This window comes from Perna viridis, chromosome 8, assembly GCF_037379345.1.
Source record: "Perna viridis isolate PV_CMFRI_1.1 ecotype Kerala chromosome 8, ASM3737934v1, whole genome shotgun sequence".
In the NCBI taxonomy this organism is placed as follows: Eukaryota; Metazoa; Mollusca; class Bivalvia; order Mytilida; family Mytilidae; genus Perna; species Perna viridis.
Window position 1 is genome coordinate 39,850,675 of NC_142452.1, and position 27,273 is coordinate 39,877,947.

The 27,273-nt window shown below is 33.1% G+C and overlaps 1 protein-coding gene across 1 annotated transcript; it reads right to left on the minus strand.

Annotated features, from left to right (window-relative positions):
- Positions 1-286: 286 nt before the first annotated feature.
- LOC148610466 (proline-rich transmembrane protein 1-like) lies at positions 287-19,190 on the minus strand. The gene is made up of 4 exons (XM_088543401.1): positions 19,116-19,190; positions 17,834-17,973; positions 5,688-5,810; positions 287-5,427 (listed from the first exon to the last, which is right to left on the minus strand). The coding sequence occupies exons 1-4, from the start codon at positions 19,135-19,137 to the stop codon at positions 5,260-5,262; spliced, it is 453 nt and encodes a 150-aa protein (XP_088399527.1). The 5' UTR covers positions 19,138-19,190; the 3' UTR covers positions 287-5,259.
- Between the last annotated feature and the right edge of the window lie 8,083 nt (positions 19,191-27,273).

The window sequence follows — 27,273 nt, forward strand, 5'->3', positions numbered from 1 at the left end:
CTAAAAAGAGGTACTTCTAAATTTAAAAAAAATGTTTGAAGGGATAAATTATGTCTGCCAAATTTTACCTTTTTACTATGAATACAATATTTGGTCACAGTTCCTATCATAATATCTTAATTAGGATGTAGACTCTTCACAGAAGCAAACCCTTTCTATGTAGGATTTTATAAATGTGATTTGATAAGCTGATTCGACATGACATGTAATCAAATGGTATTGGTTCACATATTTAAAAGTGTAACGTAATATCCCTCATTATACGTCAATTTAGATTAATAACAAATTTGTACAAGATTATAACTCTTTTATTTACTAGTAACTAACAACATGAATGTATATAATAATAAAACCATGTATAATTTGTGTAGTTCAAGGAATCTTAATATTTGAGTTGAGAATGAAATTAAATTACACTGAATCAGTATAGAACTTCTATGCCGTTTCAAAGCAATAGTAAGAGAAATCACTAAATAACATTTTTCTTTGCCAGAAAGTTGAAGAAGAAATAGTTTGGACACAAATCAAAGGACAAAACCCATGTTCAGTGACACCAATTTACATGTAAACAGAGCCCTAAATAATAAAAAAAACCTATCTAAATCACATGCTTTTTAACGTATCTTTATATCAATTTAAATGTATTTTGTACCTGGTTAAACCAAACACCTGGCTAAAACAAACAAATTTTAAAAGTCTGAAAGCTGTTCGTTTTAGACATATTTCACTGTATATTGTGAAGGTAATGTCGTTGTTTTATTAATTATTTTTTCTTATTGCACATTAAATCTTTCCAATTATTACTGTTTCTCCTTTAAAAGCAAATATTTATTGAGTAAACAGGTTTCTGAAATATCTACAGAAAGAAGACTATACTAACTGAAAACATTTTTGGTATACACAGAAGAGAAAATACATACTGATCATTAAAATCAAAAGAAAAGAAGATATATACTGACCATTGAAATGACTAAGAAGAGAAACTTAACCATGTATGCAAAGCATTAAAAAACAACATACATGAACATGTACTATTAAGGAACTTTATAAAACAAAAACAAAAAAATAAAAATTTTCACCATAAAAAATATAATGGTCACATATATAGTACAACCAAATTTATTTTTAAGATCAAAATTTAAGGAACCTTAAAAAATTAACTAAAAGCTCATTGAGGTGTAACACCTCATTTGTAAAAAAGAATTTTTATGCTTGGTACTTTTGTAATTCAAAACTAAAACCAGAATTTAATGTAAATAAGCCTCATCTTAAGAGAAAAATTTGATACGTTCCTTTTCCAAGAATCATTTCTAAAAATTATTTTCTGTTGATTTGTATGTAGATGAAAACAAATGTGCCACCCATTGCCTGATAAATTCACTTACAACTGATTGTAAGCGCAAGGTACATTTTATCTGGGCTTCATGACGGAAAAAATAACCATATAAAGACTTTCATCAGGCACTATATTCATAAAATGTTTCTATAACCATAAATAAAAATATACCTTGTATTCTTAGGCCTTCATAAAAAAATTCTTGGATTCTCATCTTCAAAATTAAGGGTGGGTGGGCAAATGTTATTTTTTTTATTTTTTATTAATTCATTAGAAAAATGCTGTCATTTTGAGAGAAACTGACATAAATTTGGAAAATCAGAATAAAATTTTTCAGGGAGGGTGAAACAATTGGGTCAGAAGGGGATGTGAATCTAAGATATTTTTCACTTTGGCCTTAACAACAACTAAATTCTGAGAGATATTATAAATCTAACATATATTGGGACATGCATAGGAAACGATGTAAGGCAGCTTCACAAACATTAAATTTTCTTGCCAAGGAGTCTCTAAAACAAAAAAGCCTGTAACCAGTAAGGCTGAGAGATCATTATTGAAACAATTATTTTGAAAGACAAACAACCAAATACATGTATTAAATAGAAAAACCTCTTTTATACATTATCTGAAAAACCGTATATTTTGTAATACATTTAACATGTAATTTACCATCATTAGGAGATGAAAAAGGGGGTCCCTTTTGCTTATTTTTTGCAAAAACTTAGAACAAGATTGACAAAATTATCCATTTTAAGCGGAGAGGGGTAGTTCCAAAATGTATAACTCTTCCCCTCAATTAACCAGTGATAATAGTACTGATATGCTCATTGAACAACGTGTTTAAACTACAATGTAACTCAATGTAACATGTAAACATTTGTGTTTTGTAAATGCCTATAAAAAGAAAATCCATTTTGATTTGAAATAAAAAAATAATTATGATTCTTGTTTAATAACAGAATAAAATGAGTTTGACTGATCATCATTTCCCACACACAAATACAAATTAGTAATGTTCTTTGATTTAAAAAAAAAGTGAAAAGGGCCATAACTCCTGAATAGTTAGACAATAATACAACAGGTAATAAAAATAGAACTAACATACCTAATTCTGACAAAAAAGTGAACTTATTTAAAGTGTTCTAAAATTACAGTACCTTTGTACCATTGTTTTCATTTTTGGACAGGAAAAATGTTTTATTGTGTATAATATGATTTTCACAGGTATGATTTTTTGCACATTTCGTTCACTCTGATAATAGCAAAACATACTGCACTAAAAATTTTCTTCTCAAAGAATCTTCCAGAAACTATACGGCATTCTGGGATTGCTATTGTTCATGACAGTTCTGATTTGTCAAGACATATTCTACGAATACTCTTTGAGAGTACAGTGTTATTTATTTACAAGGACGGAAGTTGAATTTCTGAAATGGTCCATTGGCAATTTACATTAAAGAAATAAATCATTGAATGTCAACTTTTTTTAATTACATGCCATTGCATACTGTAATTTTAAAAATGTTTTTAAATGATTTTAATTATTGTGAAAAGTGAAATTCGGTAACTATCATAACTTTCAAATTAATTAAAACTAAAATGTGAATTATCCTTTTCTCCATATATTAAGCTAAATTCTAATTGATATCATCTAAAAAAAAAACAAAAGAAAAATAGTAAATACAAGCAAAAAATTCTGAATTTATAAGATCAAAATAAAATTAAGTAAATCAAGTGTCACAAAATGCATCCATATCCGAGACAGGGGCACAGCAGCTAGTGGGCGGGTATGACAGCAAAAATACCAATAGATTACTTACAAATGTAGATATGGCTGGCCAGGCCTTAAAATTTCATTACTTTTATTAGGTATGGCATGCTAGGCCTTAAAATTTCATTACTTTTATTAGGTATGGCAGGCTGGGCCTTAAATTTTCATTTTTTTATTAGGTATGGCAGGCTGGGCCTTAAATTTTCATTTCTTTTATTAGGTATGGCATGCCAGGCCTTAAAATTTCATTTCTTTTATTAGGTATGGCAGGCTGGGCCTTAAATTTTCATTTCTTTCATTAGGTATGGCAGGCCAGGCCTTAAAATTTCATTTCTTTTATTAGGTATGGCAGGCTGGGCCTTAAAATTCTTTTATTAGGTATGGCAGGCCGGGCCTTAAATTTTCAATTCTTTTCTTAGGTATGACAAGCTGCAGCTACAATTTTAATCAAAAACTAAGAAAAAAATGCTTTATAGAAAAGCATGCACCCTGATTTTCCCTTTTTTTAAGCAAGCAAGTACAAATACAAATTTAGGTTCTATGCCAATGTATCAACAGACAGAATGCAGTATTTCCCCAGACCCATACAGCTTGGCTGTGCTATAATTTTCAACACTGTTTTATCAAAAATTGATTTTAGCTGAAATACACAGTCTATACTGTGCTTTGATCGTGAGAAAAATCTCAAAGAGCAAAGCTATGCAAGTAAATTCTATTTCAAATTCATTAGGGAATGCTGCAACAGTATTTCATTGAATTTTCAGATGACTACAAGAAACATCATCGAAACCTGGTTAATAACACATACAAAGCAAAAAACAGTAAAACAAAAGCATAACATAAAATACCGAACAATGATATGACAAATTAAGAAGTATACAATAGTCACCTTTCATAAAAGATAAATAAAAATGAATTAAGATCACAATATACATTAATAGACAATGTACATTAAAATTAGCAAATTTAGGCTTTATAAAACTCAGTTTTTGTCTATTACATGTACATGTATTATAATATCGCTCTTTTCAAAATTAAGAAAAATGTTCAAAAGAGCTGATTAGAATCACATTTTATTTAGATTTACTTTTTATATACTGGACAAACTGTGTTTTAAATTCCATAAAGTTTTCTCAAATATTATTAGTTTTTCAAATTGAACAGAAAATAACAATTAAAAAACCAGTATTTTTCTTAAATCTATACAAATATGTTGTTGTAATAATAGAGTTGTACCTGGTAAATAATCTCAGTAGTACTGGGCAGTGTTCTCCCCATATTTTATAAATAGCACAGTGCTAAGAAATTATAGAACTTCAAAGTACAGTGCTATAATAGCCTGGAGAGAACACTGCTTCTGAGCAGATATATGCAGTAGTACTGGGCAGATAAATACAACGAAAATAAGTATGAACTTAACATACTCCATCAAAACATGAACATGTACTGTGTGGGTGGCATCTTCACATACACTACAACTTTGGGATTTAGCATTTTCCAACTTTCCACTGGACAGAGATTATAGATCAAAGTACAGAGATACTGAGTCAATTATGATCAAATGAGAAACAAGTAAACGACATAATTGATCTGATCTGGTAAAAATTTGGTGAAATGAATATATTAAGAAAACAATGAAATTTGACTGTTCAGGTTAGTAGCTGATGAAGTTTTTATCACAGACTATTTTTCTCACATCAACAGACACATAAATAACTATATACCTCATAATTTAGCACAAAATAAGTTCAAAAAGTGAACATAACATTATAAACCGTTAATGTACGTCAAATTAGCTAGTTTGTTTAAAAAAAAAAATAGTGTACAAAAATGGATCAAATTTGAAAACAGTGTCAAAAAAATGAAAAAAAGCTCTGCTAGGTAGAGCTTGATACAACCTTAATAGACAAGCAGTTTTTCCAGAGGATGGTAAGGACACCCCCCTCCCCTAATCATATACAGATCTCTTTACTGCGAAAGAAGGAAAAAGCAAAACATACCCAAGCTGTACTGTAATAATAAAGTCCAAAAGTAACCAGAGTATAAATAAACAATATATACGTACATGTGTCATATGACTTTAATAAACATGATCTGTTTTCTGGCTGTCTTTGGTCCAATTACATTACTAATGCTTACAGTATCTTAGAGGCTAACCAAGGTTGGCATTAAGGATCAGGCCAATATAAACACCTATTATAATAACTCCAATGACAAAAGAAGCAATTCCAGCTGCAATCCCGATGTTTGATAGCTGTCTGGCAGAGTTTGAATTTGCTTTCGCTCCTGCAAGATCTCCACGAGCATATGCAGCTCTGCTCTGTTAAAAAATAAAACAAAATCATTTGACTTTAAATTGGTAACCTTCCGGATTCGTTAACAAATCATAATATAATATTCATTAAGGTGCTACTGTCATGATGTCTGTCAAATGTGAAAATAAACACTTTCCAAAAATGACATGCTTTGAGTTTTTAAATATCTCATACCTTAAAAATTCTCCATCTTCAATTCTTTGAAACACAAAAATTAATGACAAAAACTTGAAAGCTTGCTACTGCTAGTTATGTGTTTTCTTACCTCACTTGCTTTCATAATAGCAAATATTCCCACAGGCCAGAAACAACATACAGTTACCATTATAGCCCTGGTCATGTAATCTGGGGGTGGAGGCTCCGCCATAGTCACTGTCCCTGGGGCTACCTGACATCATAATCAAAGTAATCATAATAAGGGTCATCATGAATAGATAAAGGAGGGATACAGTGAAACACAATAAATACGATGGCATATAACCTAAATACATGTTCAAAATTTAATAGTAAATTCTTTCAGAGATCACCAAAAGGTCTTCAATAAGTGTAAACACACGTTTAAGGAGGTAGACCTAGGGTAGGGGACATTACTCTTGAAATCTGTGATATGCTTGTATCATATTCAATTTCAACAAAGCCTATCAAGCTTTCATTTGAAACAAAATGAAATTAGTCGAAGTTACTTTGATGCTTACATGAGATTGATGTAAAATGCTGAATACAAATGTTCCAATGATTTGTAAAGAGTTGTGTCACTTACCCCAGGTCTACCTCCTTAAGTAATAAAATCAAGGTATCAGAACAATGACATTTCTTCAACATGTTCAAAATCAAACAACACAAAGACACATTAATGACCAACATCTCCTGTAGATCTGTTTAAAATAAGGCAGCTGATTCTATACATGTACTAATATACCATTTTCAATACTGTTAGTTTTATTAATATATATCTTCTTGTCCATGGTTACCCTATAAAATGACATATTTCACACCTTTCAGGACAAGAACATTTTATCAATCAAACAGACCCTGATTTGTTCTACCTGTAACACCCGAAATCAGGCCGTTTGTCACTATATCTCTTAAAATGTTTATGTATATGCCACATGCTTGGTTCTTCACTCCAGCTCCTATCATGGCACATGCTTGTGAGATGTAAAGACTACCACTTCAAAGTCTTTAGTATGACTCTTCTGGGATTGATTCCACCACCTCTACCCCTACAACGTAAGAGGTTGGATCATCTGGAATTGATTCCACAAACTAAGAGGTTGGAATGTCGTTCCTCCATACCCCAACTTCAGAAAATAGCTTTCCAGACAACCTTTTATGACTGCTGTAGTACCACAACCTCCAACACAACACCACAAGACCACCAATGCAGTGTCTTCATTGAGCCCACATTCAAAGTCAAATTAGTTTGAAGAAGATTGATTATTCCCCTTTGGTCTACATATACATATACATGTATATCATGGTCGCATTTTTTTTACTTTTTGTTACCATTGAAAATTTCTTTTTGAACAGTTGAGCATTTTTTTTTAGATTTTTTATGCTCATGTTTTTATGATCGGTTATCAGGGTTTTAACTCTTTATAAATACATGTATTTATCTGACAATTACTGCAACTGAACTGTTAAACCATCATTTTTACATGTAATGTAACACGAGACTGAATACTCCAGAGGAAAACTTTTTATTTATATAGAATGAACTTGTGTTGTTAGGAAAGAGTAATCAAGGGAACCAAGGTTATAGCGGTAATCAAAAGAATGTAATCCAGGGACAAAGACCAGACTTGGAAAACAGACATACACAACAAAGAACATAAAGTAACTAAAATTATACATACAAAGTAGCAAAAGTAAATGAGCAACTCGGACTCCACTAAAAACTGGGAGCATGGACCAGGTGCACCGGTAGGGTAAGCGTCCTCTGCTTTTCTAGAAACAGTCCTTAGCCCAACTTGTAATATATTTTTACTTTTATTGTTTGTACTACAGAAATGAATTGTCAATGCAATGTCTCAAAATTCTTATATACTTGTACAAAATGTACAATTATACCTCAATCAGGATGTACTTGTACATGTATGTATTTTAATTTCTCCAATCTATACAGCGGATGTTGAGTTGAGTGGAGACACAGTGTCTCCACCAAACACAGTGCAGTCACTTTTTGAAAATATATCCAGCTTTCTTCTCTTGCAAAGAAATGGTAAATAATAATCCTTGTCAATTCATCAAAATAACCTCTCCATTCATGACATACATGTACACAAGATTCACTCTTGGTGCATGAATGAAGCAGGTTTTTAGCTCTAGTCTGTCACTTTCATATGCATAAAATAATAAAGTACTACTCCAGAAACATGTATTTTATTTCTATCAAGGACTTTATTACTACTCTAATAGTCCCTGATTTTAAAGCATTTTCACCATTGTCCTTCATGGTCTAATTTTTCTTACAATATAATTTGTTTTTTGTTTTTTTTTGTAATTTAACAAACTGGATTCTTTTTTTTTTTTCCAAGTGAAAAAATTTCTAACAAACTACATTTTGTACCATGGACCATTAATTGTGTCCCTGTTTAATTATCTTGGTATCTGAATAGTATTTCCTTAATTAGATTTTGGGAATCCCCATTCTATTTGTTAACCGATTTTCCCGCCAAAAAGTCATATGGCAAAATGTAAACAAATGTCACCCATTTTCTTTCATCAATTCTTTAATTTCTAAGTGTTTAGACACTTCCTCATGGGATAATCATTGTTAATAGGATTTAATTTATTCTGTTATTAGGTAAGTCTGTTTCTGAATGTATCACATGGTTCAACAGGGCTGTGAAGCTTGTATGTAGCCACGTGCACATGACCATAATTGTGTTTACCTTTGACCAGATGATGAGAGTTTTGATTGGCTAAATAATATATTTACATTTGATTGACACCTCCCAAGAGGATATTGTCAGTCACGGTCGTCTGGTCTAATTACCGTTAATTGCTTTCAGTCGTAAATTGGTCATGGTCGGTTAACTCTGACCAGGTGCCAACATAATTTGATAAAATATCCTTTGCTGATAAACTTCCTGTCAATTTTATTATACAAAACTTAGGCGCCAAGAAAATCGCCAATTGGTTATTTTTGTCGCCAGATCAAATAAAAAATCGCAAATTGCGACATTGGCGAAGCCCAGCGCGACCCCTGATAATGTGACACCCCCTGAAAAGTTGCTTGTCCATCCCATAATGGTTTCCAGCTGATAAATAAGAAACAAATCAATGAACTTATTCATTTGTTTGTTTGTTGGGGTTTAACGTCCGAGCAGCAATATTTCAGCTATATTCAGACATGAACATGAACATGAAAATGAAATGATGATGAAATGAAAAAAGGGATGGGACACAAGGACAATGGGGTCGACAAATTTTGATTGCCACTGGAAATAGGGAGAGGTGGGTAGGATTTTAGCCTCCTGTGGCGGGCCCTATGGTTCCTACTCTGGGAGAATACCACAGTAGGGTTCTTTTAACCTGCGAAGAACGTGGCATCTTTCCCAACACGGTGCACCACTATGGTTTGCGGTCAGGTTTTCCGTATCATAGCCTAACAACCTCAGCATGTAACACGCCAGGGGTACCCCATTCCACCACCTGGGGCACACATCTCAATTGCACTGTGGGCTGAGGAGCCCTAGCCCCTGGCTAGGGTTCTGAGCACTATTTAGTCGCCTTTTACGAAAAGCATAGCACTGCTGCAGGCCTATTCTTTTAACACCCAGACTTGCATGGGATATGAACTTATTCATAACTTTGCACACTTGTTTAGTTTAGTACAAAAAAAATAAAGGTTAAGTTCAATTTTCAGCAAAATCCAAAATGTAGTTTTTGACTTAGGTCATTTGAACATTTTGCCATCCATTTTCAACCATTACATAATGAGTTCTTCTACATTTGTATGTACACCAGTGAAATAATTTCTGGAAGAAAAAACAGTCAAAATAGAAAAACTATATACATGTGTCACATGATTTCTTATCACATGTATCTATATATAAAAAACGACCTCTGGTCTTAGAAAGAATTAGATCAGTCTTTTATAATTTCCATACATGTACAATGAAATAGCAGGTAATTTTCACAGGATGCTTATTTTGGCAAATTAAGCAGACAGTCTGAAAAGACCAACAAAAACTCCATACCAGAGGCGGATCCAGACACTTTGAAAAGGAGGGGGTTACACAGCCAAATTTTTTCATGAAAAATAGTCATTTTTAAGGTAAAAAATGCCAAAAAAAGACAAATTTTGGCTAAAAAATGACTAATTTGTGCTAAAAAATGACTAAAAATGATCAAATTTAGTCAATTTTTTTTTAAAAAGTCATTTTTAAGGTAAAAAATGCCAAAAAAAGACAAATTTTGGCTAAAAAAAGATGACTAATTTGTGCTAAAAAATGACTAATAATGGCAAAATTTAGTCAAAAGTGACATTTTTTTAAAAAGTCACTTTTGAGGTCAAAAATGCCAAAAAAAAGCAAAACAATTTTTTGTCAATTTTACATATGAAAATGACAATATTTTCCAATAAAAAGGAGGGATGCCAACCCCCTGCACCCTCCCCCCGAATCTGCCACTCCATACAGTCTTTACTCTTAGCATAAGGAGGTAGACTTAGGGTAAGGGACATAACTCATGAAATCAGTATATCAAGCTTTCATTTGACACAGAATGAAATCAATCCAAGTTATTTTGATGCTTACATGACACTGATGTAAAATGCTGAACACAAACGTTCCAATGACTTGAAAGAGTTGTGTCCCTTACCCTAGTTGTACCTCCTTAAGTACTTAGATCACCACTTACATGTAAATGTAACATCCACAAATATTAAAAATGCCACCATTTTTCAGATATTGTACCTTTCTGCCTCAAAATTGCAAAAATTTTACACCCACAAATAACCCATAATACATTATTAATGTAACATTATCAGGTATTAACTTCAACATGACAAAATGAAAAGTAAATGCAGCTCTCACACTGCTTGTTGCAGATTTTTTGTCTGAAATTGTTTTTCTTATTACTGTAATATATATATATGTAAGACTCGGAAGTGCGATGGGGACACCAAAGTGCGATGGTCGCGCTGATCTGTGATGGTCAACGCTGAAGTACGTTTGATATTTAACGCAACAGCGCAGAAATACGTTGGTACACGTGGCCACGAAATTTTACACGCATAAACACGTACAATGTTACAGAGAAAACTAACAAACTGAAAGGCAACTCATGAAAGTAGCTTGTATATTGTTGCCTGTATAAACAAACGAAGCACGCATCATTGTAATTATTGAGTGTTAACAGTACTTGTATTTAATGCAGTATCAAAACTCAAAAGCTATGCTACGATACTCGAGGTAATTCGAGAAACATAAACTATAGCTATAGGTAACAAAAGATAGCGGATACTGAAAGTCGTATTTCTACATCATGAAAACTATAACAGATATAATTATAAGATTTACCAGTACAACTTTGTTACATGTATAATTGTATTAAAAATCAAGAAAAAAATATTGCTTTTTTATAAATTTTATATCATGGAATTTTACCTGTTGAAAAAGTAAGATATGATTTCACAACAAATCATGGAACATATTCAATAGTTGAAAGGCAAAATAGAAACTGTAATAGAATGTCGAAGTTCCGGTGGACCAGACTGGCATGTTTCTCTTCATATCACATAAAGTACATTAATCCATCAAATCTAGTATGACCTCTGTAGCATCAATCATTCTTTGATAACCTTAGCAGTTGGGTATATTGGGTATATAATGACACATATGCAGAAAAAAAGCGCTGTCTTATACTACATTACATTTGTATTTGCAGATTCTACAGGTACTATTGATCAGTTTTTTATGTAGTACATGTAGTTTATACACTAATACAGAAGTATTAAAGCTATCCACAACCATTCTATAGATAAGCTAGTCAAGAAATATTTTCATATTAAAGAGAACTCGTCCTTCTAAGAGACTGCCAGTTTTATTCAATTTTCAACTGGGTGTAGGAAAAAAATAGAGAAAAAATATTAAATTTGTTTTTATAATTTCCTTGATAGTTGGAAGTATGAACGAAATGAAAGCAGTTTATTTCTGATTGCATGAAGACTAATATCATATCGATAGAATTTCAAGATAATCGTATATTTATGGTATCAACAGAAAAAAATCTACATGATAGTCAAAACATTTCAGCAAAGTACACAACAAAACCGCACCTCCTTGTAGTGGCCAACACTTTATGCATTGCTATTGGCAGAAAACAATCATGTCTAACCATTGCAGTTCAGCGTGATCATAAACGCACTTCAGCGTACTACCATCACACTTCCGCGCGACCATCATACCTCTGCATCCCATCGCGGTTCCCAGTCTTATATATATGTAGGGTTTACATGTATATGTACATGTCCTATGAAATCTTTTCTGTAAAACTATCTTTCTGTAGCTATACAGCGGTTGGGAAGAAATTTTGAGAAGGGGCCATTTTAAGGCTTTTGGAAAGATATTCTAAATTTGATGGGGCTATTTGCTGACAAACAATTTGAATTTCTTTAATGTTTTTAGGGCCATTTTCTAAATGTCATGCTTTCATGCCAATTTTTGAAATATTCACTATATAATCTACACCACAAAGTTTCATTTCATTTGAGCCAGAGATTAATTATTTCATTTGCATCTTTTTCCAGGTAACGGTTGGGGAAAGGTAGAAAATAAAGTTTCATGTAAATAGTTAAAGATTTATATTATTAAAACCGTAAGCCTTGGATGTAGAACCAGGGCCTATAAAATACATATAATACTAGTAAAACTAAGTCCCTTAGGGTAGAACAGACCTGTAAAAGAGCTTTGGTTAATAGTAAACAAACATGTACAATATGTACTTTTTTTTAGGACAACTTTAATTTGACTAAACACTCTGTTTTACACAGTAAATACAATTTTAGTGCTTTAACCTTTGGCATTAAATGACTTATCCTGCTTGAAATTCCAACCACCACATCCCCAAAGCGAGCAGAGGTACATGTACGTGTACATTATCTTGTGACAGATAATGCTGGCAAACATTAAGTATGACTATATTATATTGAACTCACTTGTAAATATGCAAATTAAATAATTTATTTTTTTTGCGGAGATGAAATAAGGTTTGTGGCATAAATGAAAGATTTTTTGGTGCAAAAGTTGGGAGTCACATTTTCTGTTAGAATGGGCAAATGGCCCCTTCGCTTCCCAACCCCTGGCTATAGTACATGTACATGTATACAATGTATTATGTACATGTATCTTAAGAAGAAGAGACATCTCTGACGCAATGATTTGTTTTTCCAATACTCACATTTATAATAAATTAATTAAACAATATTAGGATATTGATTCATGAAGCATACATGTACATGTACATGTATGTCTGTGTTATCTTGAATATAAATTATGCATACATGTACCAATACAAGCTACGAACTAAAATCATTTAGCACATACATATATCCAGTAAAAAAATGAACAATGTAATCTGAATTACCATATTATTATCCTGTAGATAGCCAGAAATGCAAGTATTTCGTGTCATGTTACTCTGAATTGGTTATCATTACAAAGATAAGCGTTCTTGAATTCGTATTTCCTATCACCCAGATTAATTGCAATAGACCTTTGACTTAATTTTCAAACATTTTATCGCTTGAATATAGCTGAAATATTGCTGCTCAGGCGTTAAACCACAACTAACAATCAATCAATCAATCAAACATTTTGAGCAAAGGGAAGTAACTCTCCAACTTGATAGACTGGTTAACTGTCTGATTGGAGCAATGGACAGCGGTAAACTTCAAATTCAAATATTTGACTTATTGTAGCTGTTGTAAGTACTTTGATACTTTTAAATAATATTCAAACCATTTATCTACTTTAAGCAACTTACCAAAGTGTCGATAGTTAAAGTTCAAAGAAAAATGATAGCTGTTCTTCCCTTCCCAAATGAGACAGCAAACCAGGTTGTCATGTGACTTTCATTATCTTTTCACTGAACAGGCTTAACAGAGAAAATGGACTGTCTATACCTTCAAAATGTATCAAAGGGGGAATGGGGCCCATTGTGATTTTGAGCCGTCCATTTCCACTTTTTAACTGTCTACATTTTGACAGTAGCATGTTCTTAATGAAACCTCTCTTGATGGGTTACGTCCCTTTGAAAAATGACCTGCATTCCATAAATATGAAAAAAGACTACTCCAGCATGGGAATGTTACTTATTATACACACTGTATGAGGAAAATGGTGACAAGAAAAAACCCTTACACAATAGATAAAATTATGACAAAATATTGTCTGCATTACCCTAGAGAAGGACATTAAATATAACAAAAGAAGGACTCAAAGGCAACTGAAATAACAGGAAAAAGTCCATAGCTGAATAAGAATTAACTTGTACAGAACATTATTATATTCACATTATAATTATTTTTTCATCATCTCTAAACAATGGAAATACTAAATACATAAATATGTACATGGTGTACATGCAGTGATATACATGTACATGTAGCTTTACAATTTAGAATAAGTCTTCAAAATGTTGTTGGTAAAGCCTTAAAGTAAAAGGCAGGGAGATTATGGACATACATGTACATGTTCCTTAGAACTCTGGTAGTCTCAAAAATAAAAAAGATCTGATTTTATAACTTATGTTCACATTCTTATTGCTACATGTACCATATAACATGAAGGGGTTTTTCATTATTTTTTTTTGCAATGCAGGTACCTTTGGTTTTGTAGGAGGTACTTTTCATCATTTTGTTTAATAAAACTATAAAATTTAAAAATTCTGGAGGTACATTTAAGCAGTAGTCTTTGTAAAAATCATGCAAAATCTAAAAAATGTGATACACCCTAAAAAAGGCTACATGTTTTTATTTTTGTAATTCAGTTGTTTTATGGGTCTATACTATGAAATGTGTAATTATTCATTCAAATCTGCCTGCTCTTAGGAGATAATCAACATTGAAAATCTAGTAGATTCTATTGTATTTGAGCGTAATTTACAGAGTTATCTGCCTTAATTTTGAATTTAACAGTGCATTCTATACAATTTTTATCTCCTATGAGCACGGTTTATACAAAAAACCAAATGTTAATTTCTGTTTACTGAAGCATTTTAAACAAAATATCAAAAATAAAAATATGTAGGCTTTTCACCCATGTATCACTTTTTGCATGATTCTTAGCTGGAATGCTACTTAAGTAGTTTAGAAGGGTAAAAGTGCCTGGTACCACCTGAACATGTATCAGTGTTCTACGATTTTTTTCAGAAATAAAGGTGTCCTCGGGATAAATCCATATAAGGTTACAGACCACCAATTCAACCAATGAGCATTTGGAACGTACGCAAAAATAGTCCTACGCAGAAATTACCCCTGTTCCTCATAGTGCTGTGAAAAAAGTTCTCATCTTATTTTAAAAATTTAAACAGTTTCTGAAAGGAAAAACATTTCTGTACATTTTATAGGTGCATTTTGCTTCTTGTGATGTGAAGCCTAATCTCCATAATGATTTTTAAATATACCCCTATCTTGTGAAAACACTGGGATTTCCCATGCTATTTATAGACCCTTCACTTCCGGTGACCAGTACTGCACTGCAAGTCTGCTAACCCCACATGCCATTCTGAGGATTGTGAGCTGACATATGTAGAATCATGCTGATATATAGTCATCTGCAGGTTAAAGTTAAGGTAAAGTCCAGAGAAGCCATTGAATATTGTGAAATTAGCATAGAAGCCTATGGGAAGTGGAATTAGTGGTTTTTAGCCTTAAGCTGAAGCCATGGCAAAATGAAAAGTTTCTTGAAATAGCTTTAAACTACTTGAAGATCTTGTTAACTTTGCCATGAGAGGAATACACTACAAAAATCCTTCAAAATATGCATTTTTTTAAGTTATAGGTCCAAATTATGGAAAATTGGTCTTTTTGGCTGATTTTTATGTCCTATCTTGTAAAAAGTGTAGAAAATTTAGTAAAAATATCAAATATTAAACTTTGAGGGCTATATTTACCTAAATATGGTAGTAATAAGCACTTGAAATCAAGTTTTGTGTAGATTTGAGCAAAAATTAGGTTAGAAATGAGGAAAAACTCACTTTCATTACTGCGGTTAAGGCCATATAAGCATTCCCCTATGGCAACATGGAAAATCCATTATTGAGCACTTTTTTTGCTTTAGGTGCCCTTTACTGGTCATGTTTTAATGTGAAAACACTGTATTTACAAATTTAATGCCAAATATATCACCTTTTGTGAAAATTTAAAGATTTAGGATTTTTGACATGTGATCAAGAAAAAGGGGGAGGCATGTCAGAAATAAATTTTTAAAAATAGACCAATTTCTCAGAAAATGATTACTTTTAAAACTATTTCTTCATTAATATTGTTAAAAAACAAGTTGTGATTGATATTTTTTATTTGAAAAGTCAGAAAAAGTTCTTTGCAAATATTTAATGCATTTCAGTATGGTAGAATATTTTCACTTTTTTGCTGGCACAACTTGGTTACCCTATATTTAAAAATCAAATATTTAAAAAAGTGCTTGTCACATTTCACTGAAACTTTGCAAATGCATTCAGTATGTGTGTAGGAAGATACCTGTATAGTTATTTATTTTTTCTAAGACAAAAAGTGACCCTTTAGGTTACAGACCACCAATTCAACCAATGAGCATTTGGAACGTACGCAAAAATAGTCCTACGCAGAAATTACCCCTGTTCCTCATAGTGCTGTGAAAAAAGTTCTCATCTTATTTTAAAAATTTAAACAGTTTCTGAAAGGAAAAACATTTCTGTACATTTTATAGGTGCATTTTGCTTCTTGTGATGTGAAGCCTAATCTCCATAATGATTTTTAAATATACCCCTATCTTGTGAAAACACTGGGATTTCCCATGCTATTTATAGACCCTTCACTTCCGGTGACCAGTACTGCACTGCAAGTCTGCTAACCCCACATGCCATTCTGAGGATTGTGAGCTGACATATGTAGAATCATGCTGATATATAGTCATCTGCAGGTTAAAGTTAAGGTAAAGTCCAGAGAAGCCATTGAATATTGTGAAATTAGCATAGAAGCCTATGGGAAGTGGAATTAGTGGTTTTTAGCCTATAAAATCAACTTTCAGACAGTCAATGACTGCTTTCCTAACAAAACAAATCCTTACAGGATATGAAGTTTTCAACTTGCCACGGGAAATAGGAATCCTAGAACACTGTGTATAGTAAACAATCAATGATATTTTGAATTTTATTTGACCTTTTCCATATTTGCAAAATTCATGTCAGGTTTTTCAATTTTGAAATTTGAGAAAAAGATAAATGTTCATGATTTGTTTTATTAATAAACCAGGATGTAAAAAAAAAAGAAACTGATTCATACACATTTCATTTACTTTAACAAGAGACGTGTCAGATCTGCTTTTATCAATGGAAATCCACATTGCTAGAAATTTTTCCAGCTTTAAGATATTCATTTCAAGAAAAAAAAAACATTTAACAGTATTTTTCTCAGAAAATACATTAAATATCAGTGTTTTTTTTTTTTTTTTGCACATATGGGTTTACAATTAACAGGGTATGTAAGTCTTGTTCTAGTTTCATTTTCAATCCGATTTAGACCAGTCTGCATCTTACTGTTTACTTCCGGCATCTCAAAACGTTGTATTACAATGCAAAATCTTATATTTAACACTTTTTCTTAACACTTTAATCACATGGAAATAGATATTTGTCATTTTTATTGGTAGTTTTACATGAAAATATGTTTTGCTTTTATATACTGAATCCAACACTCTGAAAATACCAAATCTTTATGTATTTGAATGGTAGACTAGGACCCATTCTTGTGAAGTCATGGAGTCACATGATGAGACTTACATGTACAAACCCTATAGGATGAATAAAAACAAAAAAATAGGGAATCTATAGGGACATTAATTGATACTCTGCCACAGAGCAAACATTTTTTGGAGGTAAAAATGGCTCAAGTGTAAATAAATTATCTGATCAAATTGAAATTTGAACTTAATCATTATTTCATGTATATGATACTCAATAAGTAAAAGAAGTTAAAAAAAAAAAAAAAAACCTTTGATATCTTCTAAAGTTATCGTCTGGAAACTCTCTGGGGACAAACAGATGGACAGGTGCATAACTTTTTGCATAATACATGTACCTCCTCAATTTGTGTGGCAGGGTAAAAAAAAAATGGTTGACAAAAAATAATACTTAGACGTTTCAATTTGTTTAATGCATGTAGGTTGTTAAATCTATACTACTATAGAAAAAAAACAGACTTACCACTGTATACTGTGTTTGTTGACCAGCTGGAGTTACTGGAGGAAAGGCAGGGTGGTCCTGAGGGGGTCCGTAGCTTTGCCCATGCCAACTGTACTGTGGGGGTCCCTGGCCATAAGCTGGGGGTGCTTCATCTGGATATCCTATAAAAGAATGTACAATGTACATTCAATAAATCAGTTATCTGCATTTAATGAACAAATTAAAGAAAAAATCTGTTACTGTACCTAACCAAAAATAGACTATTTTGCACTTCTACATGTACAGTACTCTGAAAATATTAAGAAGTTACTGTAAAACTTCACTTAAGGAGGTTGACGTACATAAATGCAGGATAAGGGACACAACTCTTACAAATCATTGGAACGTTTGTATTCACCTTTTTACATTGATCTCATGTACATGTAAGCATCAAAGTAACATGGACTGATTTCATGCTGATTTGAAAGAAAGGTTGAAAGGCTTCCGTGAAATTGAATATGATACAAACATATCACTGATTTCAAGAGTTATGTCCCTTCTGCTACATGTAGGTCTACCTCCTTAAAAACTTTCTTGCTGTAAATACAATGTGTCACCATAATGAAGAAATTAGCAAACTACATGTAGTACATGTACATGTATTACGGTACAGGAAAAGTTGGTATGGTACAGGTTACACATTTTGATGCATACAGAAATTCAGACTAATGTTATAATAGTCCAGATACAATGTAATCATGATGTTTACTGAGGCATTTTTCTAATCTGATGATTGTGCCTCACTATTATAATAATTTGACAAACACATGGATGTCACCATGAAAAATGAAAACTAGCCTCCAAAGACAGTATAATAATTTGGACTAGTGTTGTACTACTTTCAGACAAAATACAATGTACATGTTCATGTAGAAATCCAGTAAGTAAGTAATTTTTACTTAAAGTCAGGTTAATAATGAGTACACATAATAAATAACATAAGTAACTTACATGTATGTAATAAGCTCTCAGGAGCTTTTATACAAACTTTAATACCACTTTACAGATCTCTGTGTTTTTAGTCTAGAAGCATTTAATTACTGAGATATTTATAGTAATATCATATGACATTTACACGTACATTTTTTTGTAACAGTAGGATGTAAACATTGTCATTTGTTATGAATCTGATTTTCACTTTCAATATATACTGTATATATAAATCCCGCCTAATAAAATTATACAGATTTATAATCTGGATATTTTGTGTAATCTTGTAAAATATGTAATGAACTAACTCACGATAACTACAAATTTATGTTACCTGCTTTCTTTTCGTACGACATTTTGAAATACAGTAGTGAAAAATCTAATACCCTTGACCTTGCAATGCAAGAACGATAACTCGGATTCAATCGTGGAACAGGCCATGAACAGGAGTTGTGCAATTTAAGAAATTTTAAATAACATATACGTATAACCATGAAATAAAATAAGTGACAGGCACCGGTACGCATTTTACAGTACTCATCTTGTTCGACAGTTTGAGCGACAAAATAGGTTGCTCGAAGGGGGGCACTTTATCCGGCTAATGACAATGTGCTTAGAGTTTAATTATATTACAGCGACTGGTCACTCTAACAATGTCTATAAAATGTGTCAAATAACTGCGCCTCACCTGTCTTTATACTGGTTAAACTTGAGCCTATAAGATTTAAACTTGACATGTATACTGGGGGAAAGAAAAGTCATTCAGGATTTTATAGTTATATAAGTTGTAAAATTGACAAATTGATAATAACTAAGTAATGATGTAAATACTGAGGCAGGGAGCGTTCTTAAAACACTAAAAATATAATAAAATGTTAAAATTTACCTATGAAAATCGGTCAAAAATCAGTAATTGCCACATGGAAAATTAATGAAACAGGTCAATTTTTAACTGTTATAACTGCAGAACAACGTCTTAACATCCCTAAACAACGGATTTAGATCTGCATATTCATGCGAAACTGAGCACGCCTCAACCATACATGATATGCTTCAATCCAACGATGATGAGAATCAAGTCGACATTGCAATCCTAGACTATTTAAGGCATTCGACACTGTACTCCACGACAGACTACTGCATAAGATTCACGAATGTGCATGGAATCCAAGGAAACATCCACAAATAGCGCACATCAATCCGGCAGAAAGGGAAATGAGAGTACAACTAGAAGGAGAACAAGGTAGAATCATGGGTGCCCAGGGAATAGTGTTGGAACCATGCAATACTTCCTTGTGTCACGTAAATGAACCGCCCTATGCAGTCAACTCACGCGTACGACTTTTCGCAGATGACTGTTTGCTATACCGGGAAATCAAAAAACCAAAACGACCATAACAAACTACAAAAAGATCTTAAATCGCCACGAAATGTTACAAACTAAGCCTCAAAAAGAAAAGCCACAGTTTCTATAACCTGAACAACCACGTACTTACTAGAACAAGTGTCATCAAACTCTTATCTTGGCCTGCAAATAAAATACGACCTTAAGTGGAGAAAACAGTTAAGTAATGTATGTAACAAAGCCAGTTCAACGCTAGGAATTCTTCGACGTATACTCCAACACTGTCCGAGAGAATGCTGAAAAACAGTATATATAGCATTAGTATGATCTACAATGGTGTACGGCTTAATTATTTGGGACCCATACACTCAAAGGGAAATAAACAAACTTGAATCCATCCAAAGGAAAGGGGCTCGTTTTATCACAAAAGACTTCTGTATAAACCAAAAGACGAGTGACGCCTGACCAAAAAGCTCAAGGACATCGAATTACCAATTTTACAAACCAGACGACAACAGTACCGAATGATCTACTATTTCAAAGTGGTTGATGAGCTGATTCCAGCACGTTCACCTGAGTAACTAATTAAATTTCAAATCCCAAAAGGCAAATCAGAGCAACAAATTACACAAACTGCGTCTCAACCAACATTATAAAATAGTAATTAAGGGAACCAAGATTCCATCGGAAATCAAAAGAATGTAATCCAGGGACAAAGATTAGAAATGGAAAACAGACAAACACAGCAAAGAACATAAAATAATACATACAAGTTAACAAAGATAAATCAGCAACTCGGACTCCACTAAAAACTGGGAGCATGAACCAGTTGCACCGGTAGCTAGGGTAAACGTCCTCTGCTTTTCTAGAAACACCCACCAAGTTGCTCATAAAAAGTAAAGTACGGGCCCGGGGTAGACGAAAGAGGAAAGGAAAACTATGACACGTTGAACAAATCAGTTTTCATGGTGCAGATGTATGGATACACCGTAACGATAAATTTGTCGTAAAGTTTTGGTCAATAGTTTACCTTTACCATCGATCTCTGTGTAGGTCATGAAATGAGGCTGACTTCACAGTGATCTAGTATCCTTTATCTCGAGTATTTTGGGGTAGATGCGATGTATCTAATCCTCGAAACTTGCACTACTGTAAAAAAAAAAAAACAAAAAAAAACGACTGTCCGTACCTGATTCGTATTTTAACTGATACAGTCTATATATAACTGATAATGACTGACAAAAAGACTGATTTTGACTGATAAATTTGGTGTAGTCTTTTGTATTAACTATCAGGATTGTTTCACGATAATACGTCATCTATATAGCGGAAACGTTAACTGAGATTAAAGGATCTAGCTAAACGATATTCTTTCTTTCAGATCAGATCAGCTATAAAGTCAGCCTCATAAGAGTGACGAAATAGGTCAGCATGTAAAGGTGAACAATTGGTTCCAATTGTGATTCCGACCGTTTTTTGTAAAACGCGTCCACCATATATTTGTTTCTATGTGTACCATCTTTTTTTTTTGAGAAACAACGATGTATAATGTTTTTAAGTCGGATTTAAACTGAGTAAGGGGAATAGAAGTATACAGTGTTGAAAAATCATAGTTTTTAATGCTATTATATTCTGATGGTAATCTTGAATTGAGGGTCTCCAGAAGTTCTTTCGATATTTTTCGGGGTCCACATTGCATTAATACCACTACTGGAGTAACAAATATTGTGGAAGGACTGGGGACCCTCTTTGACAGACGTGAGTATAGAAGTTTAAAGTTTTGAAAGTGGTTTTGTGGTACATTTTGCAGATCTAGCTATGTAACCTGTTTGTATGGATTCTTGTGGAGTTTAGGAATCCAGTACATAGACGGTAATATAAAACCATAATCATAGTCTTGGTAGAGAGACCAAAAGAGGATAGCCACAGATTTATGGTTTTCCACTATCTCTTCTTTGGAGAGTGTAGTGGCAGTATGGGTCTTATCACTGCTATTATTTTCAACGTCTACCTCTGATAATAAACATTGGATACTCTGCAGAAAAAAAACAATGCCGTTTTGGTCTTTATCTGCTGGTACGACAACATATTTTTCATCCATAGTAGACAATGTTTTTGTTGCATCGGGATCTTTGAAAATTGGTGTAGCATTGACCTACTTAAAACTTTCATTCGTTTCAACTTTAAGACCACACGCCCTTACCCACTATGACAGAGAATCAATATCTTCTTGTTCTAATTTTATCCATTTTCTTGCGTAGTCCTCTACGGCATCCATAAGAATTTTAAAGTTATAATTCTAATTTATGGAGCGTGGTTCACGGTACTTGGGACATTTAGAAAAGATCTTACGCAGAGATTTGTTTTCGGTGATGCTTAAAACTCCCGTAACGACGTGACCGGTAGGACCACATTTGAATGGAGAGTTTTTGCAAGAACAGTCAGATGGTTAAGCCTTGAAGTCCTTAATCTCAAGGTTCTGCAATAGCCTTTTATAATGGAAATTTTGGATATAATAGTTCAAATATAGGAATATGAAATAATCGGTATTGATTTGTCTTTGAAATATGGGGTAATTTTGTTGGTTACGTTTTTGTGATGGAGGATGTTAGCCAAATTAATTGCATCTAAACCTTTTTTGACAAATGAAGAATCAAGTCACACGAGTGGTAATTGTACCACCAATCAAAAAACGAACAATTCAAGAACTCATTGTTTGTACGCACCACCAAAGAGTGGAACCACCTAGAGGACTCAATAGTGTGGGTCAAAAAGCCTGAGGAGTTCAGAACATCACTCCTCAGCCAGAGCAACCAAATTGCACAGACCTTCCCCGCCACTCAATACCACAGCAGGGAATCTGACGCACTCCTACAGATACAGATCTGAACCACTGGAATAGAGCAATATACAGAAAATCAGGCTTAAGTGTTGATTCACGATGAAATATTTAAATAAATACTTTTTTTATGATTGACAGCTGCACAAACCCACCAACAACTGGGATTAAACATTACTAACTTTTATTAGTCCCAGTCAACACTAGATGTATCATGGTTACATTTTAATGCCCAATACAGTTTCATATGAAAGAGGAAGTCAATTTGAGAACTTTATATGATTTTGCGGTTTCATAAAAAGACACATTGACCATATTATCCTTATCGATCGTATTTTATATTTTCTCCTAAAAAGTTACTCTTTGATCACCAAACATTTGCATTGTAGAAGAAAATGTTTTTCAACTTAAATTCATTTGAGTTACAAAAAGGCAATATTTTTTTCATTTCTAGGACTATTTAAATGTTTTTTCTGGTCTAATAATGTCCAGAATGCAAAATTATTTATTATAAAAGTATAATTGCCCAATTATTATTTTATAAAGATGCTGAAATATACTGCTGAAAGTACACATTTTGATTACCTTCAATATATGATGAGTAGGGGTACTTGATTTGGCAGCTGTCCAACCCTGTCTGAAAAAATATGAAGTGACACCCCTCCCCTCCTCCCGCCAGCCTCGAGTACTTTGCGGATGCTGTTTTAATTGTGATTAATTAAGTAATGTATAACATATATTAGAAGGTATGAAGTGATGGTAAAAATAGTTCATTATTACATAACTTTCACCGATAATTTTTTAAGATTTTATTCAGACTATGACAATTAGTGCCGGGCATATTTTTATACGCATGTTTTTCTTTGGGCTCACAGAGATCTATTGTCAGTTAATAATTGCACCGGGAGTGATCGAGAAAGATAATAAATGTCTGATCGAACTTCATGAAAATGAAAACTTGGTTATTTCTTAAATTGAACATTACATTTATCTTCGTGCTTCAATTACTTTTTTTTGGCAAACGAAATGAAACCGTTGAAGGTTAATTTAGATATAAACTGTGTATAATTTGCCATCATAACTTCTTTAAAAATTCAACCTTTTTGAATACGAGACAAAATGATACCAATTTGGCAATTTGACCCGTCGGTCTGTGTTATGCCCGTTACAGACATAGTGGATGGAACGTACACTTTCTAAATTAACAGAAGTCTACTGAAGATACATCCAAAGTCTACAGCTATTGCTACAACTGGTATTTCGTTATAACCAAATTTTGGGTTACGATAAATTATATTCGTGTACCAGGGGCGGATACAGACACTTTGAAAAGGAGGGGAGCCAGCCGGGGTTCTTCAGAAAAACGGGGTGCTAGCTCTAGGATACTATTTACCATTTTTTTGTCAATTTTACACATAAAAGCTACAAATCTTCCAATAAAATGAGGGAGGTCAACCCCCTTCAACCCCTGGATCCGTCACTGCTGTACACTGTTACTCTAAAGTACAGGTTGGTAGGAAACAGCCTGACGCCAGGTACGTTCATTTGGTGGAATCTAAAACGAGAACACCGGATGAATTAATTATTTTGTATACATCGTTGTACATGTACATGATCAATTAATGTGACAATGCTATTTACTAAAAAATTAGGTTCGATCGTCATCAAATTGAAAGGAACAATGGTTATTTCGATTTTTATCAATTTAGAACAGAAAATGGATGAACATCATGCAGATAGTTTTTAATGGTTTAATTAAGCTGCACATGTCTCCAGGACGGTTTCATTATGTTTCTATCCATTATACCAATATTTACATTCTGTATTTAATGACTGCTGGTTTAACTATAAAAACCCTTAATTACACAGCCTGAATCGCTAACCTGGAGAATTTGAAATCATTGTACCATTGGAACAAACAGATTATCATTAAAGAGGTCTCTATACTAGCATCGTTTCTGTCACCCGCTGACCCACCTGAGCTACGCAGAAAAGGAACGTTTGTAGAAGGTATTGAGGTCAACAACCCTATAAAGTTTTGAAACATAGTCTGTTGTTTCAGAGGAGCTAATTTTGAAAAAGTTTAGATAGCTTCTGGTTCCATCTTGTCTAAAAGAGCAGAACCAAAATTTATCACGTGTAGAAATTGCACCTTCTATTATTTCTGCCAAGTTTGGGCACCGTAGACTTAATATTGGCAGAGATAAAGGCCATAATTTGTCTATATGTCCATACGGTTTTCCCATTTTTTTCAGAAATAATGTATGAATTAATTTACTTGCGAACTTTAATTAGTCACCGAATTTGATTGTAAGACAGTTTATTGTGCCTTAAGGAGGTAGACATAGGGTCAGGTCGGTGACGGGGTTTCACTATTTCAAATGTATTATATACAGAATATTCAAGATACTTTGAGAAAAAAAAAACAAAAAGTCTAGTCTGTAAAATGCGTCAAAAATAAGATAAAAAAAATTCCTGACATTCATTCATAATTAAAATGAGTTCTGAAGAGTACATTTCTACCTGCGCGTATTAGTCGCACGAATTAACCTTGATTGTGCTAATTAAATATTTATGAATAATATTGAAATTAGCATTTAAATATTTTCTTTAATGCACATGTTTTATAAAAGGCACATTTCACGCCTTGCATCCATAACAGACCGACGTTCAGATATCCATATCAGCCCAAGAATGATCCATAACGCATCCCAAATGCGTGACTGATGTCATATATATTGACATTGAAATGTATATTTAAAAGTTGATCCATGCACATGACCCGGGATATAAAAAACAGAGTCCACCGGAGCCAATAACACTCTTCGGCAGATATAAACCCTCGAGCAAGCTCTCAGTTTATAATGGGTGCGTGACTGTAGGTTGTTATGGGGAATGAAATGTATACATGACTTGTATGCTATTCCGGATCCATTAAACGCATTGATTCACTTCATTTGAAATATTCACAGACCACTCTGATTATGGAAGGGGATATCCGCCATAAATATGTTTATGCGTTTCTTTTAACTTTGTTACTTTCTCATTTGTTCTCTGTATTTTCTTCCTTTGTTGATCGAAGATTGTTTAAATGTTAATTAGTGAAATGCATTTTTTTAGTACTGTAACTTGCAGTTTGTACGTTTCTTTCTCTGCTTAATGTCATTTATTTTTCTGTAACATCTTTCTTTTACATTTCTACAATTATTAAAGGAGAAGACCATGTTATTGTGCAAGTCATAAATATCGAAACTAGTCTTTTAAATTGAAATAAAATTATTTCCCTTTTTTCAATTAATTAATCAGAAATAATAGAAGGTGCAACTTCTACACGTGACAATTTTTTGTTCTGCTTTTTTAGACAGGATGGAACCAGAGGCTATCTAAACCTTTTCAAAATTAGCTCCTCTGAAACAATAGACCATGTTTCAAAACTTTATAGGGTTGTTGACCTCAATACCTTCTACAAACGTTCCTTTTTTGCGTAGCTCAGGCGGGTCAGCGGGTGACAGAAACGATGCTAGTATAGGGACATCTTTAATGATAATCTTTTTGTTCCAGTGGTACAAATGATTTCAAATTCTCCAGGTTAGCGATTCAGGCTATGTAATTAAACTTCGATTAACAAAGAAAGAAAATACAGAGAACAAATGAGCAAGTGACAAAGTTAAAAGAAAAACGTGAATATATTTATGGCGGATATCCCCTTCCATATCTGATTACCTACCGGATGAATAATGATGAATTATTAATCTAATTGTGTACTGGGACTTCACCGTGCCAATAGCTTTATAGAGAAACCGCATGATTATTATCAATGGGCAGAAAATGAAGTATTCACGCTAAAATATAATTAATTATTTAAGTCCCAATCGATATGATAATGTTTACCACAGATTTCTAGAAATATTTTTGCAGGTAAGGTTTCCAATTTTACAATTATATTTTCTTAAAAGTACATTTATTTACATGACCCTATGAATGTGCATATCGTCGCAGTGCGTGCACATGTACACATGTCAGAGTCGTTAAATACATTTAAATTTTCATTATCTTCCTAAGACCAGCTGTAACTCCACCGACAGTTTTGGATGCATGTACATTGTATAAAGGGTCTAGTCTTTTAAAATTGCGTATAGAACATAAAATTGAGTCTTCAATTTAAAATTACCCGTATACTTTTTACAAGCAGGTACTTGGGGGTGTGTTTGTGTTTATTTCTAATTATTTCTTTCTTCAGATGGAAAGAGACTCGGACTTCTTTTCGACATCTTGTTTTTAGCAATTAGAGTGTAAATGGTATAAGAA